This window comes from Netta rufina (genome assembly GCF_964035555.1).
Source record: "Netta rufina genome assembly, chromosome: 12".
NCBI classification, from domain to species: Eukaryota; Metazoa; Chordata; class Aves; order Anseriformes; family Anatidae; genus Netta; species Netta rufina.
The window spans coordinates 7,601,697-7,620,946 of record NC_140135.1 but is presented as its reverse complement, the minus strand read 5'-3'; the positions used below and the strand labels follow the sequence as shown (position 1 = coordinate 7,620,946).

Genomic DNA, 19,250 nt, shown 5'->3' with positions numbered 1-19,250 from the left:
CTGTTCCTAAGCAATATTAATGTACAGCAAGTTTATACCTGTGCATTCTTGTTTCAGAATGGTCCTTTAAAGAGTTGATTTTTATCCCTTCCCTAGCAATTAACCACTTTCTTCCCACCAGGAAACAGAACACCCTGAATAGCTGGGCTCCTGACAACTAGAGAGATGTATTTTAGCTCTTACATTGATTTGGGGCTACTCTCTTGGACGAACAGCAGAGCGTTTTTACCAAAGTATGCACAATACAGGCTACCAACCGCAGGCTAAGGAAGGTTTCATTTTGTTTCCCGACAAGAAGCAGAGCAGACGCGCTGCAGAAATCACTGCCCTTGCCTCCTCGCTCCATAAATCCCGCTGGCTGCCTGGATCTCCTTTCCGCTTCCTCCTCCTCCCTGCTCCCCAAGCCTTATTTTTTTTCTCTTTTTCCCCAGCAACACATCCCCAAAACCCACCCTGCCTGCCCCGGGAACCTCGACCAACTCCCGGCCCCCGCTGGCCGAGGGAGGCGCGGGGCTGCTCCGCCCGCCTTGGGCAGGGCAGAGCCGGGGCGGGGCGGACCCGCGGCGCCCCCCGGCGGCCCAGGCTGCTGGAGCCGAGCCCGGCCGTGCTGAGCCGGGCCGGGCCGGGCCGGGCCGAGCCGGGCCATGGCCACCTGGCGGCGGGACGGCCGGCTGACCGCCCTGCAGCGCCTGGGCTGCGCCGGGCTGGCGGGCGCGCTGAGCCTCAGCCTGACGGCGCCGCTGGAGCTGCTGACGGTGCTGGCGCAGGTGGGCACCTGGCACTGCCGGCAGGGGCTGCGAGGAGCCGGCAGCAGCCTGTGCCGATCCGAGGGGCTGCGGGCCCTCTGGAAGGGGAACTTCACCGCCTGCCTGCGGCTCTTCCCCTACAGCGCCCTGCAGCTCGCAGCCTCCCGCCGGTAAGCGGGGCAGGGGGACGGGACGGGCAGCGGGGAGCTGCCTGCGGGGGGTACAGCTTTCAAGGCTCTGGGATGGTGTTTGGGAGTCGCCCGGCCCCTCTCTCTGTGGATGCGCCTCTCCAGGCTCGCAGCTTTGCTGTTTTATTTATTTAGTTGTAGCTGCTCTTAAGGCTGGGTGATAGGCTGGGAGCATATGAAGGCAGAGGTGTTCCTCAGTGAGGAGTGGCTGACAGGCTGGTAACTCTCTTCCGCACGTTCACATTCCTCTAGAAATGCAGTTACAATGCTGCCTACAGGTGTGACTGCAAAATCTGTTATTTGAGACCAATCTATTTTATCCCCTTATAAGTTTTCAAGTATTTATATCATCTATATCAAAGCAAATAACTAAGTCATGACTCAAATCTTTTCCCTAGTGTTATGCAGCTGCTATTATGTAAATCTGATCATTTTTTAAGTTGATGCATGGCATTATTTGCTTTAAAATCTCATTGTCCATAATACCCAGGTGCTAGATTACTGTAAACCAGGGAAGGTCCGCAGCAAGGTCTGTACAGAGCAATGCTGAGCCAGCTCTGCCAGCCTGGATTCCTAAGATTCCCATTTGCTGCCAGTATCTTTTAGGCATTGAAGGGACAGCCCGACTGTTTACCCACGCCAGCATGTTTTGCCAGTTTGAGGGTTGGGTTTCTTTTTCCCTTTTTATTTTTTTAAGGTCAGCTACGTGCAGGCTGTGCGTTTGACATTTCTGCCCAGCTGGGCGATGGGTTATTCCAGTTTGTGGGCTGTGCTGGGTGGGGAGAAACATGGGCTCAGCGCGTGCGGGCCAATCAGGCCTGTTGTGGCTCTCACCCGGGCTGGCGCGCAGCCTGCTGAGGTTCGTCAGCTGTCTGGCTGAGCGAGAGTCATCTCCCCAGCTCTGCCTGTGCCTTTCAGGAAACGAGAGGTGAAGCGGGCTTGGCATCGGCGGCTGTGTTGTATCCTGCTCACGATGAGCACAGCAGTCAGACAAGGATATGGACAACAGCAGAGTGAAGGCAGAAACAGCGATTTGAATGGAACTGAAAGTTCCCAGAAGAGTCAGCGTGCTGCAGCATATATACCAGTTGATTTTGAGCAAAATAACTGGATTGTTTGTTTAGCTTGGAACACAGTACGTGCCCTTTGCAAGGCTACAGTTTGCCTCCGGTTTGCACAGGGCGTTCCTCTCTGTTCCAAGTGGAAGTAGGCTACCAGGAAAACTAAACAAAAGCTGCTTAGGAATATTTCTTGGTACATTATTTGGGGATTTTTGGTACATAAAGGCAAGAAAGACAAAAAGAGAGTAATGGTGTGCAGTGACTTCAGAAAATAGTGCTGCCCATAGCAGGAAGAGGTGGGCTGATCGGCAGCAGCCCGAAGAAGGGCAGAGCAGAGGCAGCCAGGGCTGGCTGCTGAGCAGCTGGGAATGAGCTGACTCCACACTCCTCCTGTGGTTACAGTGCACAGACTTTGTCTTTCTCTTGCTGTGGCAGTTTTAAATGTTGTCTGGGTAGTGCTCAGAGCCACCCCCTCACACATTTGTGCACGCACAGGAAGATCAGGCTGTGTTGCTTTAGGAACTGTACAGGTACAGGAAAAAAAAAAAAGCCCTTTCACTTCTGCTTGGCTAGTCTGTTCTGCGCCACAAGACAAGTAGATGCAGGGATCTGCCGTGCAGTAGAAAACATCAGCTGAGCAAGCAGTGACTTGTATATCTTTGCAAATGATTTTGTTCTGGACATGGTAACACTGTGTAGTTTAAAAATCTGCTGTTTACACAGTTCAGTTAATACTTCAGAAATACAATAGAAATAAAATACTTCAGAAATACAATGGTAGGTTTCTTCATGTCCAGGTAAGATTCTCCCCTCAATTCTTTTTACTTACTGCCTCCGTGACACTTCTCACTGATTTAAGAACACTTTACATACATAGAAAAGTCCTTCTGTGAATCACAGATCTACCAATTGTAGGTCAGCCTTTAAAACTCTGTGCTTCTATTTCAGAGTTACAAATTTAGATTTAACCTCCTGAGCGTAGTCATGCTTGGACATAAGTCTTCTCTAGAAAAGTATCCCTGTGGACCCTCCTGTCCCAAGATAAGCAACAGAGGAAGGTTCAGTTGTTCCCAGAAGGCCTGTGATGGAGTTACTTACATATTTCTTCTTACATGGTAACTTTGACTAGAGGAAAGCCTTGCAGGAGGTTGGACCAATGTCTGTGACCAATGACTGATGATCAGAGAATTTCTTGCAGGCATATTTTAAGTTCCAGTAATTTTCAACCTGTAGGGAAAATATAAATGAGGATTCAATGGACAAAAATGACTTTTTAAGTCTCTTGCAAAGCAGGCAAGTAAATTGTTTGAACAGGTAGTCTCCATATCTCTGAAGGTTTTTTTGTCGTTGAATTGGTGCTCTGGACCTCCAGCAGGGTACCACAACTCCAGCTGCATGAGTTTAGTCTGTGCTGGGAACTGTGGTGCAGGCTGAGCTACACAAGCTGCTGCTAAAAGAGCTCTTCCAGGTATTGGAAGCGTTTAAGCTCAGTAATACTAAAAGTAAAGCAAATTGCATTTGGGGAGTTCTGTATTCCAGCCCCTGACCTAGCTATTATCTTTAACTTCTGTATTTCAGAGCTCCTCTGCAGCCGTGGATTTACCCTAAATCTGTTTGGGCTCTTAGGCACGTCATTTTGCCTCTGCTGATGTTTGCCCATCCCCTTGTTCTGTTTCACAGAGATCTGATGCTTGTAAGGTGTTATACAGCATAGTAAGGTCTTGGATGAAATATATATTGAAATTTCAACTCCTGCTACTGAAGGAGCTTGTGAGCAGAAGAACAATAACATCAAGAATAATCTGCCTTCTTATTTCATGGGTTTTGTTCACGCTGCCATTAACAGTACCTCTTTTCTGTGCTTATTCTAGACTTGTTATCCTTTTCACGGATGAGTTGGGTCATATTTCCCACTGGAGGGCCATCATAGCAGGAAGTCTGGCTGGCATGGTTGCAACCATTGTGACTTACCCTACTGATGTAATTAAAACCCGGCTCATTGTGCAGAATCGCCTGGAACCATCTTACGAAGGAATTCTTCATGCTTTTTACAAAATTTATCATCAAGAAGGACTTCTTGCACTTTACCGTGGTGTTTCACCAGCTATATTAGGTAAAATAATAAAGGGAAAAACCACCTCATTGCATGTTGTTTATTGTAGCTATATAGTGCATTTGTTTGCTCACTTGATTCAAAGCAAACAGTAATGTTGATCTGTAGAAGGTGTGTAGGTTTAGAAGGCACAATACTGGCTTCTGCTGCAGCATTGTTGCTTCGAATTATGACCCAGTGCATAGCATTTATATATGGTTAAGCATTCAAAAAGACACTCCTGTCCTTCTTTTATAGATGATCTAGTTATGCTAAGATGTAGGACTTCCCTTGCTTAACTCTTTAAAAAAATATACACGCTGTGTTCCTAATTCCTGCCTAGGTGTGAGGGTGTCTCCCTGGCTGTTTAATGAAACCAGTGTGAGCAGTAACACGTAGCTGATGTGAAGATAGTGATATTCTCTCTTTAAATAGGAGAGAATTTTAAAAGCCATTAAATGACTTTTAAATTATTTACCATTCATAGTTTTTTTTAAATGCCACTTGATTTTGTCTACTTTTTCACAATAAAGTGTTAAAAAAATCTATACTAATAATGTACAGTAAAATCTAGGAGAGCATGAAACAAACAAGAGGACGGAAGTATTCCTAATCAGCTTGACTGAAGAGGCAGCTCTGTTTACCTCTACAGCTGCTAGGGTTGGTCTGGAGGAAGAGCTTGCTGCAAAAGAGCTGACCTGTCATGAGACTAAATTGGTAAATAATTCTGTCAAAACATGCAAATTTTAGTATGCAAATATGTGCATCCATCACCATATCTAGATGCTGCAATATGGGGGTTTGGTGGTAAACCAGTGGTTAAAAAGTAAAGTTCCTTTAAATATTGATCTGGTCTGAGCAATGTGAGATGTAAACCTGCAGCAGTTCGTGCTGTCTGTCTAGGCCATGTGTTGAGCAGCTGTTTTCTTGGTGTAAAGTGTGCTGATGGAAACCTTCTCTGCATGACTTGCTTTCTAGGTGCTGTTCCATTTTCTGCGGGCTCGTTCTTTGTTTACATCAATCTGGACAAAATCTGGCGAGAACCTGTAGTTCGTTTCACTCCTCTTCAGAACTTCATCAATGGCTGTGTAGCAGCTGGGGTAGCACAGACGCTTTCTTTCCCCTTTGAGACTGTCAAGAGGAAGATGCAGGTACAAAGCATTGATGTTGCAAGTACTTTGTTAGAGGTTCCTGTTTCAGGAGCCTGGGACAAGGTTAGCCAGATGATCAATACTGCCACGTTGCTTCACTTACCAATAGGCTACAGAGGCTTTGTTCTGGGTGTTTATGTTTTTTTGTTGTTGTTGTTTTTTAAACATCTAAAAATTCATTGTTATAAGTGTGTTGTTACACTTTTAAGGTGGGTTTAAGTGTCTCATGGGATTTGTTTCCACTCAGACTCTGTGTCTTTAGCTTTATTTCTCCTTCATAGCAATTCCATCAAATTCTCACAATTCACAGTTGGTAAATCTTCTGTCAAATACAGGCATTCAGTTCCTTTGGTGGTAAGTGGGATGAATGAGACCAATGTTATTTCCAGTGTTTGTGTGTCTGCTGTTTATGCCTGACCTACATACTGGCAACCACAAGAAACTTGTGCAGCGCATACTAAATCTGAAAGGTCAGAACTATCCTCACTCTTTTCTTCTGACTCCCCTGGATAATGGATGACTTCCCAGTTGCTGGTACTGCTGCTTTCCTGGAGCATCAACAACTATATCCGTATATATTATCTTGCTACTTCTTTTTCCTGAAAGTTTAGTAATAATGATTTAACAAACAAACAAAAACCAGCCCACAGCTTCCATTTCATTGACATAATTCATTTGATGTTGTCTTCTTTTCATTAGAGCTTCACTAGGAGACAGTGAGTGAATAACTTTCATCCTTTGGTGGCTCTCTGGCTATGGCATAAGAATTTGTTCTTTCAGCCCAGTTCATGGGACTGTAAAGTTATGGGAAGCTTTTCAGATCTTACCCAAAAGTACTCATTTCGTGTGGCAGAATTATTGAATCTCCCTTCCCCCATCCCCTGGTTGGTAAGTCACAAGCTAGAAAAAGGTTAGGGGAACCTGTGAATTCCCCTTTCCAGTTCCCAGGGTTCCGTTTTTCAGGCAGGCCTCAGACCTTAAAATGTCTTGGTAAGAAAGAGGTTCTGAGCATGAAAACTGGTCTTTTTTTCCAGCTGTATCAGTAGGACTATGAAAAGCAATTACTAGAACTCTTCTTTTTCTTTATGTCCTTAGGCTCACAACAATACTGTTGTCCTGAAGAACAGCACATCAGATGCTTTCCTTTTTTTTTTTCGATATTAATAATTTTCTGTTGATAAATCACTTACTTATCAGTCAACATTCAGTTTTCAGAATCCGTTCAAAAGTAACTTTCAGTAGTGAATGGTGTGATAACTCATTTCCGGGTCCAGCTTTGTCTTGATAGGCAAGAAGAGAAGTGGGATGAGCCAAGCATTCATTTTGTTGCCACTAGGCTGTGCTCTTTCACTAAAGGGATGCTTAAAACATCTGACTGGCATTTCTAGAATATGAATGGAATTGGATTTATTTCTTAAATATGTAGGAAAATGTTATGTTAAAAACTTATCTCAGTGGAAGAGAGGCTCAACAACAGGGAGGGTTTTTTTCCTCATAGATGCATTGCAGCAGCTGAATAATGATTTTCCAAGCTTAGAGAGACAAGACCTGATCAGTGACTTCAGAATAAGTCATGGGAGAAAGCTCAAGTGTTTTGGAAGTAGCTGTCAAGATGTAATAGCCCGTAACTTGTTTGGTACTGGAAATGCTGTAAGTCATGTAGGCTTGTCCAGAAGTGAGACCCTCTGAATATCACACCCAAGCTGATGCCAAGAGCTGACTGGAACTTGTATAAGATGATCCAAAAAGTATGTTTTTCACAGTTAACATCAGGATATGGCCCAGTCATGCAGGAACCTGCTCTGCATTGCACTCACTTGCTGGCCTGCTCCGTTTGCAGGGTGGTGATCAGAAGAGAGAAATGCCTAGGACAGCACCAGAATGAATATCATGCAAAGGGACATAGGAGTGAAGAGAATAAAGAAAGGGAAAACAGATTAAAAACATTTCAGTGTTCTGTAGAAAACGGGAACAGACACCTCAGAGTTCTTATTTTCCTTAGCCATTTTATTCTGCTCAGCCTCCCTGCAGTGTTTCGCCTCCCTGCAGTGTTTCACCTCTCCTGCTGATAAAAAGAGGGATGTATTGAAGAAGCCTTTAGCTACCTGTGGGCCTCGTATGAATGTTCAGCACTGCATGTAGGGAAATGCTGGCTTTGTTTTGAAGCTATGAATGATAGGTTTTTGTATGAAGAGGAAGCCAGCACATTGTGGAGGTTGCTATCAGATGGAGGTAGTGTATTGCCAAAGACCCTTGCAGAGAACCTGTTAGTGACAGGGAAGTAGGAAGCTGTAAGGCAGCCTCAGGAGCTTCAGAAACTGAGAAAATAGGGCACAAGGCTGTCCTCTCTGATTCTGGGATTGAGTACCTGAGACCCAAACATCCAGTTCGGATCTTTACCTGAATGCTCAGCAGTCTTGGAAGAGTTAGCTCCATCCACCTCCTCATCTAGAAAAGCACAAATCATTTGCAATAATTGCAAAGAAAAAATTGCTATGGGAGGAGGAGAAGTGCTATTTCTAACCTCTGTTGTAATCATTTTGTTTCATCCTTTCTCATTTTACGTATCTGAATCCTACAGTCCTGACGTCAGCAGCTTCTGTCAGTGACATCTGTGGGAGTAGGAGCTAAGTGTCAGAGAACAATTCTTCCTCTGTGTTTTGGTGGTGATTTATGATGTCAGATTTGCTCTGTAACCATGGCTGCTTCCCCCTCTGCTGTTAGAATTATCTTTATCATGTTTACTTTTTTCTTCCAAGATGCTATGTTTGCTAAATATACTTCAATGGCTTTCTTAAAAGAAACATTAATTAACGTGGTTGAGTCTTACTGATTACGTGAGTACTCTTTGTTGTGATTATCCTAGTTTTATTCCTTTGTCTTCCTTTTTTCACTTTGCTCCTGATTGGCATGTTAGAGAATTAAGAGGTACTGCATGCATGTTTCGGCATGGCCATATGGCTTTTGTTGTGCATCTGTAGAAGGGGAATGGTGAAGGAGAGGGTTGTTCAAAGGGGTGTTCTATACTAAATGTTTCCTGACTCACTCTTATGCTCTGTCAACTTCTGACCAAAACCTTACTGATCATTATATCCTTCTGACTGTTTGTTATTCCTGCCTTTCCCTCCTCACCTCACTATCACCAGTCATTGTTAAACCCAGTATCTAAGCGATGTTCAAGTCCTGCACTTTTATCTTGCAGGCTTATTTAAGTGCATACAAGAAAACTGGAGAAAAAAAGAAAAAAAAAAAAGGCAGAGAAATGTCTGCCTGTAAAGGAGTCTGGGTCTGAGGGAAGCCCTGGTAATATGCTTCTACTTCCCTGTACTGTCTTTTTGTTGATGATGACCTTCAGAAATGCATGCAACACTGAGCTCTGGCATTTCAGCAAGGAAGGATAAATTCAGAGCTGTTATATGCCTCACAGAAGATTATTATTAGAATGACACCAATCCTAGGCTATGTGAAGAAGTGAGTATCTATAAACACACAAGTGGTGAGTGCAAACCTAGTACACAAGTCTGGCACCTCTCTCTGTGTATATGACCCTCAGTGGCAGGCTCAGATACCCCTTGCTGGCACTCCTCAGCTTTCACTCCAAAATGATGTGGGATTTTGTGTGTTTTGCTTTACAAAACCACCAAAAATGACCCTGAAGTCTCACAGATAATCCATCAACTGTACAGACACTTTGCACCTGCTTACATGAGCAACTTCTGCTCGCTTTGCAGAAGCTCTGTCTTGTGCTCATACTCTGCTGGTATCATTTCTTTTAATTTCTGGAATGAAAACCAGTAAATGCCGCTTAGAAATAGCTCTGCCATCAAACCCTTCTAAAATAGAATAGGGATACTTCTAGTATACTGCAGGATTCAGCACATTTTTGGTGTTGACTGCACAGAATCCTTAAGTTTTGAGGGCATCTCTCAGGAGAAGGCATTGTTCAATAGCATCTGATCTTTCTGTTTTAAAATCCAGGCTATGAATTCCCTCCACTGCTGTAAACAAACAAGCTCGTTGTTCTTGCTTAGTGTAGACTGCTGCCATGCATCACCCAAGAAGTGGCCTCTTTTCAGTGACAAAAGTGAATCGGTCAGACCTCAACTGCCTATAAATCTGCAGCCTGGGGGAGGGGGGTGTTTATATTTTGTTTTGGTTTGTGTTTGTTGTTGTTTTTTTGTTGTTGTTTTTTGTTGTTGTTTTGTTTTGTCTTTTGGAGCACAAGATACTCTGCAAGCATGAAATCTGTTGTAAGTTATGTACATGTTTTGAGGTCTTTATAACATCAAGAAAACGAAGCATTTGCTTTCTTCTTGAGGTAGCTTGTTTTAAGTAAATGCAATCTCCAGCCCTGTTGGCACTTTTCTTGCCTGAAGCCAGTTAAATAATATATTGTAGTACTTTTATTTGAGTATTTAAATAAAAATAGTTCCCTCACTATGTTTCTTGCAAAGTAGAAGTCAGTGTTGTAGGAACCCAGTGGCTGGGCTATAAGCAACGTTTTGGAAAAAACATAAAAGTTCATTTGAAAAGCACCTTCTCTTTGCTAAAATGGGGAGACAGTGCTCCAGTGCTGCTTAAACTTGAGCAGTGTACAAAGAGTGTGCCGTCACTGATGATCTGGTGCTGGCATGGCAGCCTCGGAAAGCTCTCAAGCTGTGGTGTCCCTGCTGTTTGTGAGATCTGTGTTTGTGTCAGCTGGGAATATGTTATTGGAGTCGTGACCCGGTTTAAAAATAAGAAATGCTTTTTGGGTCATGTGGTTCACATGACATCTCAAAAGCATACGTGCTCTGAGACTTGGTGCAGGGAGACCCTTTAGTGGTGAACTGCATGGGAGCCTGAGTCTTGAAAATTTTCAGAGATGGAGCCATTTGACCACAAATTGGGGCAAATTCCATGGTATGGAAGCACATAAGGAGCAATATTATTACTTTGGGTATGATTTCCTGTGGAAATAAGGTTTGTGTGGTTCCCAGCTGTCTGTCCTTGCCCCCAGTACTTTCAATCCTGCAGTCCAACTTAAGCTCAGCTTGACAGAGGTTTTGATGATACTAATTTCTTTAAGATTTGTGAAAGAAACTGCACAGATAGAAATTAAATTCTAAAAATATTCTGCCTGAGGGGGAGGATGCAGTGTTAATTCTAACTTTTCTTACTTCTAGTCCTTGTGATTTTGTGTTCCCCTTTTCCTTGCTGCTAGGGTTCAGGCATCAGCTAGGTCTCAATATGCTAGTTGTTACTTCATATTTTCTCCTAGTTTCTCTAATTATTAACAAATAATTAATAGACTTCAGATTCTGGTTTAGGTAAAATCCCTTCCTTTCTCCCTTTTTGCCCTATGCCTAATTGCTTTCAGCTACCAGCATTTTTATTGTTCTGGTGTCACTATAAAAATATTTCATTCTGCTGGCTCTGAGGCTATCGTAGAATCATGCCCTTCTGCTTTGGGAAGTACTTGGTTGAGTAAACAGTTGAGACAATGCCCGAAAATAAAGCTACCTGAGACTAATGCGGGCTTTGCCTTCTGTAACAGCTTCAGCTAGCTTTTGTACATGTGAACAAACCTCAGGCATGTTTCTCTTAGATCCCCAAACTTCCACAGGAGAGCATCACAGAGCCTGACTGCCTGTGAAGGTGAAACACTAAAGAGTGACAGTGAAAAAACTCTATAAGAGGGAAAAATGGTAAATTAAGAATCAGAAGTAGAACTGGGCTGATCTAATAGCCAGGTCTGCCTTGTGACAGTTTGTGCTACTTTTAGGGGTTTTCTAACCCTGTTCATCCAAGGTGGTGTGGTAAGGACTAGCGAGGAGCTGAGGTGGATTACAGCAGTTGTTTACAGGTACAGTGGCCTTCTGAAGAAAAGCAGGAAATTGCACTGTGACCATTTGAATGCAGGAGGGAGGGCAGGACATAATTCTTTCTAGATGGTTTTCCCAGACTCTGAAGTGGCAGGTACACTCCCAATCCTTGGCAGTGCCAGCTAAGCGTGACCACTGGCTTCTTACAGCCTCTGCGGCTCTCTGAGCTGAGTGAGAGCTCTCCCTTTGGGGCAAATCAGATGGGTTAACACAACCCACCTCTTTAAACCTTGTAAACTCACACAGCTGACAGGGCCTGACATGGAAAGGCATGCTGCTGTGCACACACAGCTTGGATGGCCATAACTTTTAGCAGAGAAAAGGTAATGTCTCCAAAGCGACAGCTACTGCTGTTATCCCCTGCCATGAGTGCTCTTGCATCAGTCATACAGGGGAGCCTTGTACTGGTTTGGAACATGTCTGTGCTTGGAATGATGATCCTGTGATATAACTGTGATTAATTGTGCAAAACAGTCCATAAACAGGAGCTAAAACTTTGTGCATGCTCTCTTATATCTGATTTATTCTGATATGTTGTAATTCTGCATCTCACCCACATGAGGCCAATGGAAATATGTCCACTGTAAAACCTCAGTCCTGCAGAAACATTAACTTTCTCCCCAGATCCTACAAAAACAGCAGATGTGGGAACTAGCGTTGTTCTTCACTGTGTGCTACGTAGGACCAAGCTACCCTGCCTGAGGGTTTGTACCATTAAGCCAACCACTGCTCATGTACCTGAAAATTGTGCACCCATTTGTAAGGGCTGAGCTGAATCATCAGGCAGTCTGAAACCACCCCGAAGTGTCTGTGCGAGGGTTTGCACTACCTGGAGAAAAAAGACCTCTGTGTTCCATCTGGAAGATTTCTTCATAGCACAAGTGTTAAAAGCATGGAAAGCTTTTTTTTGTTCAGTACTAAGGGAGGGATTCTGCAACACACCATGAAGCCTCAGGGTACTGGATCGGCGATAACATATTTAAAGCTGAGTCAAACTCTTCTGAAGAAACAGTAAACTGTTGTGCACGGCTGCTGCCATTAATTTCAGCAAGGCAAAAAGATTTGGCCCCGGTTCAGGTTACAGAGGAAAGGACAACATGTTCCTAGAGTGCAGGAAGCTGTAGGTCAGCTGCTTTGCTGCGGTGCTCTGGAAGCAATTGCCTCCTAATAGCTTGTCATGGTTTACCTTACCACATGCCTGAATACCTTTGGTGGACTTTATGTTCCCGTGCAGGGGTAAGTCAGTGTTACTAGAGCACTGACACAGAAAAGAGCATGACTACCAAGTAAGGCTGTCCTCCAGGAGAAAGGGTTGATTTGCCCAAGACTGTGCTTTTTTTTTTTTTTTTTTTTCACCCAATTTTAATACTTGTTTACATTTCAGTTGTTTCTTATTCTTCTAAGTATTCAGTCTTGACTTGAGTGAAGTTCCTGTGGACTGTAGTGGCATTAGCCCGAATGAAAACTGCAATTTTTGTCCTTCAGTTTCCTTTGAACTACACTTACACTTGCCTCATGCAAGCGCTCTTATTAACCCAGACTACACAGACATCTTATTTTAGTTTCCAGATTAAGAGCATGAACTTTTGAGCTCTATTGTAAAATGCCTTCCTGTGTTTTGTTTTGTTTTGTTTTGTTTTTGTATTATTGAAATTGACAGAAGTGTAGGACACACAAATGTGCTGAAAATATATACATAACAAACAATTTTACTGTATCTACCATCAGAATAGCGTACTTCCTATGGCTGCTATAGTACTGCATAGTACTATAATATGCCAATGGTACTGCATACTCCAAAAACAAAGAAAAAACAGAAAGAAAAAAAAGGCAAAACTTTGTACCAACAAAGTTTTTACAAACAGGAAAGGGGGAGGGAAAAAGTACATTTAATGAAAGGGAAGTATTTCCACATACTCTCCTTTAACATGTAAATTCAGATAGTTGCAAACCAAAATGTCCTGAACTGCAAGTGGGAATTTGGGATCTGCAAAACTCTGGGCACAAACTCAAGTGGCGTAACCACTGTGCCTGTGTTCCACATCCCTGTTCCCTGCTTTGTGCCTGTGTTGCTACTATGAGCCTTGGAAAGATTAAAATGATTGATGTTCTGATGGGCACAGCTCTCACTACAGCTGCGGTGCACTGCATCCATCCCGTCCTGAGAGGTAGGGAATAGGAAGGGAGGGCCTGGAGGAGTTCATGGAAGAGGAAATTTCTAAAAGGGTCTGTGAGATTAGTTCCCAAAATAGCACTTTGTTGTTCTGGCAGTCACCTACAGACAGTAGGAGAGATGGTGTCTGGGAAGTCTTCACCTAACAATTGTCTTTAACTTGAGCGTTGTCACAAGACTCCACCCTTATTGAAATGTTTGGTTTATATAAAAGATGTGACCCAGATTGCAGGTTGGAAGTTGTTGGGGTTTTTTTTATCCATTGCTCTAACTCTTAGGTTTAGTTTGTCAGAGTAGAACAGACTGTTGACTTTTGGCATGTATTACACTGGCTTCTTGGAGTTGGTGGCCTTTGGATTCTAAAAGACTGGTTTTGAGAGAGCAGATAGAACCGATTCTGTATTCGCTGTGCTTTAAGGAGAACCCATCATCTGTCAGATGTAAAACGATTAGCAACTTAACCCAGCTACTACCGTGACTTGGCACTCTATTATATCAGTGCAGCGAGCTGTGCTTCATCTCCAGCCTTCTGCGCTGTGAGACAATTGCAACTGGAGGGGAAGGAAGTCCTGAAAAGTGTTCATAACAGGCAGGTTTCTATCCAGCCCCTGTAGCATCAGATGGTGTCAAAAGAGAGGAATTTAAGCCACTTGGAGGTCCATGGTGTGAAATGTCTCTGTCCACAGACCTGATCCTTCTGGAATGAGGTTTGTTTGTCACAATAGGTTTCTCTGGAAAAAGGTGGAGGAACTAGTCTGGTCTGTTTGGTTACTTCCATTTTCTGGCTCTGGTGCCATGGGGTAGTTGTGAGGATTATATTGTTGAGGGTTCAGAACTTCCCAAAACCCACAGCCATCTTTTTTCATTAAAAGTCTTGCCAAATGAAACACCTTCCTACTTGTTTCTTTTATTAATACATTCAGACTTTGTTTAGCTGTGTTCCAAAATACTGAATTTTTAACTATGTCCTAATGCAGTTTTTTGTTGTTCTTTAGCAGTAGGTGACTCTGAGATTCTGTGGACAGCTGCTACTTAAATACTATGCCTAAGGTCTTAGAAATGTACTGCTTCTGTAAAGCAGAAAGACTGGCAAAGCATACTTCACCCCAAAGACTGAAATCTTGAAAATGGCTGTAACCATAGTGAATGTTACTATAAATAACTCTTCAGTAAATCTCTTAAGAGGTCAATCAATGTCTGTGGACAAATCGGAAACCTGAGGTTTTGACTTAACTGTTCCTTTTCAACCGTCTTCTGGCTGTGTTTGCTGCATGCACAATCTTACTGAAATGTGCTGCATGCTTGGAGCCCATATTAGTGTTGTAGGGAAGAGTACTGCAGTCAAGATCCATTGATATGTGCCTTTGCAATGTATACAGTAGCTAAGGGGATTAAGTTAAACTCATGCAGTTAATTCTGGCAGGTCATGCCCTGCCTACCACAAAGGGACTTAAAAAGGAAGGAAATGGCGTGCTAGCAGCATTCCTGCTTTCCTGAAGCATTTCAGAGAGCTGTTCCTCTTCACCGAGTTGCTGCCTGTAACCGTGCTTTACCAAAAAAGCTCATGGAAACTGGCAGATGGTCTGGAAAGCAGAACAGGATTTTGATTCCAGCTCTCCTATGACTGTGGTTGCATTATTAAGGATATCTACATTATTTTGGTGCTCTTTGTGGTGCTACTGTCACCATTCTTCGTGGAACTGGTCCCTGAAGTCTCAGCTGCAGCACTCAGCATCTTCTATAACATGATCATGAGAGTCTTTATAGAGGAGTTTCTCAAGTCCTGTCAATTAAGGCTTGAAAAATTATTTCTCTTTGCTGGATTTAGCTGTTTCTTCTTAAGCTTTTATACCTCTTCAGTAACAGAGCCAAGCAGGCAGCTTCCTCGTAGCGAAGGAGCGGAGGTGAACATGTGCATGATCCTCAGCTACCAGAGTAGCTCTATTACCTTGATCTTTCTATAAAGTCAGGGCTGGTAATGCTGTAAAATCCTGGCAGTTAAATCCCGTAACGTCTGCCTCTCTGAGGCATAAACCAGGAAGCTGTGGGCACTTACACCAGAGATGGGAATTATGGAAACAGCTGTAGCCCTATGGAGCTAGAGAGGCCAGTGTAGACTAAAAGGGAGTAAGTGATTAGAGCAGTAGTAGAGCACTGCTCTTTCCTCTACAAATGTAATCCCTCTCTTGCAAATCAGGTAGGTACAGTGTTGAAAAAGTTCAGAGGGAAGCAAATACAGGCACTCTCTCCTGCTTCAAGTGTGAAAGACCATGGATTAAATCCTCAGCCCTACTCTTCTCTGGGATAAAAGAGACAGGACATGACAAAGACAATCCAGAAAATACCTGTGCAGGATGTGGTGAAAGCCTGTTGCCTTCTCTCAATACAGACAGCTGCTTTCCCCAAATGACCTCCCAAAACCCTGTCAGAATGAAACTGTATGGTTTTACCTGCTGCCTGCCATCAGAAGCATTTCACACGTGTGTCACTCGTAAACAAAAAAAATGAGAGGGGCTATATGCAGTCTGTGTGGTGGTTAATTTTTTTTGTGTGTGTGTGTGTTAGCTTCTAAATTTTCACTGCAGATTTGCCAGTAATGCAAGAGGATGCAACAGTATTTAAACCATATGATTAGCAACTTGTCTTGTATACCTGGACCATGAATCTTGATCCATTTCCATTTCCACTGTCCAAGTTGCCAAGTATTTGAAATGCTATAGCTCAGGCATCTAGAAAATGTCATCACCACTTGTCAGTTAACAAGAGGCTGTCATCATAGGCTTAGCAACTCCGAGGAGCTGTGGGTTAGTTTGGACAAGCGGGGCAAAAATGCTTCACCACATGGTGTTTCAGGTCAAAGAGGGGGTAATAATACCCACATTCACCAATCAATTAACTGTACGAGTCCTGTTCTTATCAAGCTTATGCCCTGTGGGGATTGGCTTGTAACAGACCAGTCATCAGTTGTGTCCAGGGTCCCCACACTCTCCAGACTGAGAATTGTCACTTGATGTGGGTATGAGTCCCTGATTTGCCAGTGCAAAATAAGGCCCCAGCTGCATATGGACAGATGGATGAGGATGGGATTATTCAAGGTCAGGTTATCTTGTCTGTGCTAACACAGTAGGAGATTAATGAAGGAAGGATTTTGCTGTTAAAAATGACCTGCTACACTTCCTCTGTGTGAACCGAGACAGTCTACACTGCAGCTGGGAATGTGTCTGCAGTCCAGCAGGATGTTCCCAAGCTCGCTTTAACTGGTTTGGATCAGCTGGCTGTGTAGGGAAACACAGCAGCACAGGTACCAACTGCTCACCTACAGCCCTTGGCGGGCTTGTGCAGCCTGGGCTGAAATGTGGCGTTCCTTTTCTGCTGTGCTGTTGCTACTCAGTGCGTAGGGCAGTTCGCCCTTTTCATTGCAGTGTGGACACAGCCTGAGCAGCCAGACTCTTGTGTGCTCTCCTGTTTTGATCGTTACTACAGGAAGGCACCGTGGTGTCCAGGGCCGACCCCAAGCTTCCCACTCGTAGGTGCTCTAATGCCAGCATTGTAAAATACCTTTCCCGAGACCTGAGCAGCTGGCAGGCGTGGGCTTGATGTGCTTCACAGCTCTGGTATTGATGGTTTCTAGTAGTGACATGGCACAAAAGGAAGTACTGGTGGAAATTACTGCTCTCTTTCTCTTTCACACCTATCAGAGAGCAAGATCCCTTCCTGTTCAATTTGTGTTTCAAGGCAAAACAGTAGATTCTATTTGCTTAACAGAAGAATCCAGATGAATGTGTTGAAACCTGCCATAAAGTGTTACTTATAGCAGAATGGAAGTTACCTACCTACCAGCATGGAAAAAATAATTATCTTTAATTACCTTGGTTTTCTTTTGATTGTTATAAATCTCCCTGGGTGTCTCTTGAACAGGCGCAGAGCCTTTGGCTTCCCCACTATGGAGCGGTTGATGTCCATTTCACTGGCATGGCTGACTGTTTCCGGCAAACTGTGAAGAACAAAGGTGTACTCGGACTTTGGAGTGGACTCACACCCAGTCTGCTCAAGGTGAGGTTTTGCTTTCATCCAGTTAACTGAAGTAAGACACGCTCTTGGACAATTAAAGTTATAAGGCATATGACATCCCTCCGTGCTTATTAGCAGCTTCTGGATAATGGAGCCCGTCACAGCCCAGGTGTAACCTCAGGCAGGTTACAAACCAGCTTTGGATCATAGCTTTGGTCATATTTCCTCAAGTGTGAGTTTGGCTTCCATACGTCTCTCCTTTCAATTTCATTTGAATGTCTTTAGAGAAGGGAGTGCTGCTAACACACAAGTCAGAGTATGGCTGGGGAACTGCAAGCAATACACTTAAAACAGCTAAGCAAGTTCTCCTTTTCTGCTCAGCTCCAGTAATTTGACAGATTTACCTACCTATAAAGAAAATACCCCTTGTAAAAAACCACTCCCACAGAAGTCAAAAGAAGTATTTTGCAATGAGCTAGCAGTGGACCAGAGCTGCTGATTCTGCACAGGGCAAAAGAAGGTTCAATCATTCTGCAGTATGGAGAATAAAGCCCACATTTGCTCTTAGGAATTGCTGAGGTTGCTTAGGATTTGCTCAGCTATTGTACAAGCTGTGATAATCTACAGGCTAGCACAGACCTTGTTCCTCATAATATCCTTATAATTTATGTTCTAATAAACTATTAGTTTTAACATTATGCAGGGGCCAGCCTAATTTGAGGTGACTATGGCTTTATATAAATTATCATAGCTCTGTTAGCAGATCACATCTAACCTGAAGTTCCAGAAGTTTTGTTTTTAAAAATGTAAGAATACTATTCCTGTATCTAATATACTGCTTTTTTGTTGTTGTTGTTTTGTTTGTTTGTTTTTTAAATCAGATTGTTCCATACTTTGGTGTTATGTTTAGCACCTTTGAATTCTGCAAGCGAGTCTGCCTGTACAGAAATGGTTATATCGAATCTCCTTTAAGTTACAAGCTAACTCCTGGTGTGGATCAGAGTTTACAGCCACAAGAACTGAGAGAATTAAAGCTCCTCCGAAGAGAAAACTTTGAGCCAAGGAAATCAGCTCTTGAAAACTGACATCAGAGTGTTCATTGCAGAAACTTTTTCTTCAGAAACTTTGCAAGAAAGACATGCTAAGCTACAGGTACCAGCATCTCACCAGATCGTGTGGTTTTAGGATTGAGATACCAGTGCGAGGGATGCCTAAATCTTGTGTCTCATTTCCTGAATGGATACAAACAATATGAATATCAAGTGCACACTGAAGAGGAGAGATGCAACTAGTCTGGAAACACTATGCTACTGCAACTTGAACTGATAATATAGTAGGTGCTTTTCGATGCTGAATAGCCATTCTAAGATAAAACCACTTACAGAGAGCATGAGAAATTAGATGAGTACAAGCTGCATCTTCAGAATATTGAGAAAATTCAAATGGATTTTTTGAAGCAACCTGAGATAGCAAGTCATCAGAAAATGATGAACAGACTACAGACTATGTACAACATGCAAGCATTTCTACTGAAATGTTTTTTTTATTATTATTTTACGTGGTGATGTGTGGACATGGCGTTCTAAAGATGCAGAATTTGTCCGGGTTCATTCACACTCCAGAATCCGCTCTTCAGTTTTTGAGACTTACTTGAGAATAATAATTTTGTACAAGTCTTTGGCATAACAATGAAAATATGCTGCTGCAACTGTGTTCTTGCTAACAGACCATATTACACTGGAATGACAATCTTAGAAACTTAAGTGCATACTAGAAAATCTCTCCCCGTTTCTCCTGTGTTGTTACTGCATGTATGTGAATTATTTCAGGCTTAGAAAAAAAAGTTTTCCATATATTCTTTGAAATATTTCCTGAAAAATGCAGTCCTTATATTTGTTAGATATTTGAGAGCCACGAGCCTTGTGATGTTTTTCAGCATTCTTAAAGCTCTATTTTTATATTAA

The 19,250-nt window shown here is 43.1% G+C and overlaps 1 protein-coding gene across 1 annotated transcript; it reads left to right on the top strand.

Moving 5' to 3' along the window:
• The first annotated feature begins 557 nt into the window (after nt 1-557).
• Nucleotides 558-19,068, top strand: SLC25A43 (solute carrier family 25 member 43). Its single transcript, XM_084294167.1, has 5 exons — nt 558-916; nt 3,867-4,108; nt 5,066-5,238; nt 17,194-17,328; nt 18,168-19,068. Exons 1-5 carry the CDS (start codon nt 645-647, stop codon nt 18,369-18,371), a joined length of 1,026 nt encoding a protein of 341 aa, XP_084150293.1. The 5' UTR covers nt 558-644; the 3' UTR covers nt 18,372-19,068.
• Nucleotides 19,069-19,250: the final 182 nt, after the last annotated feature.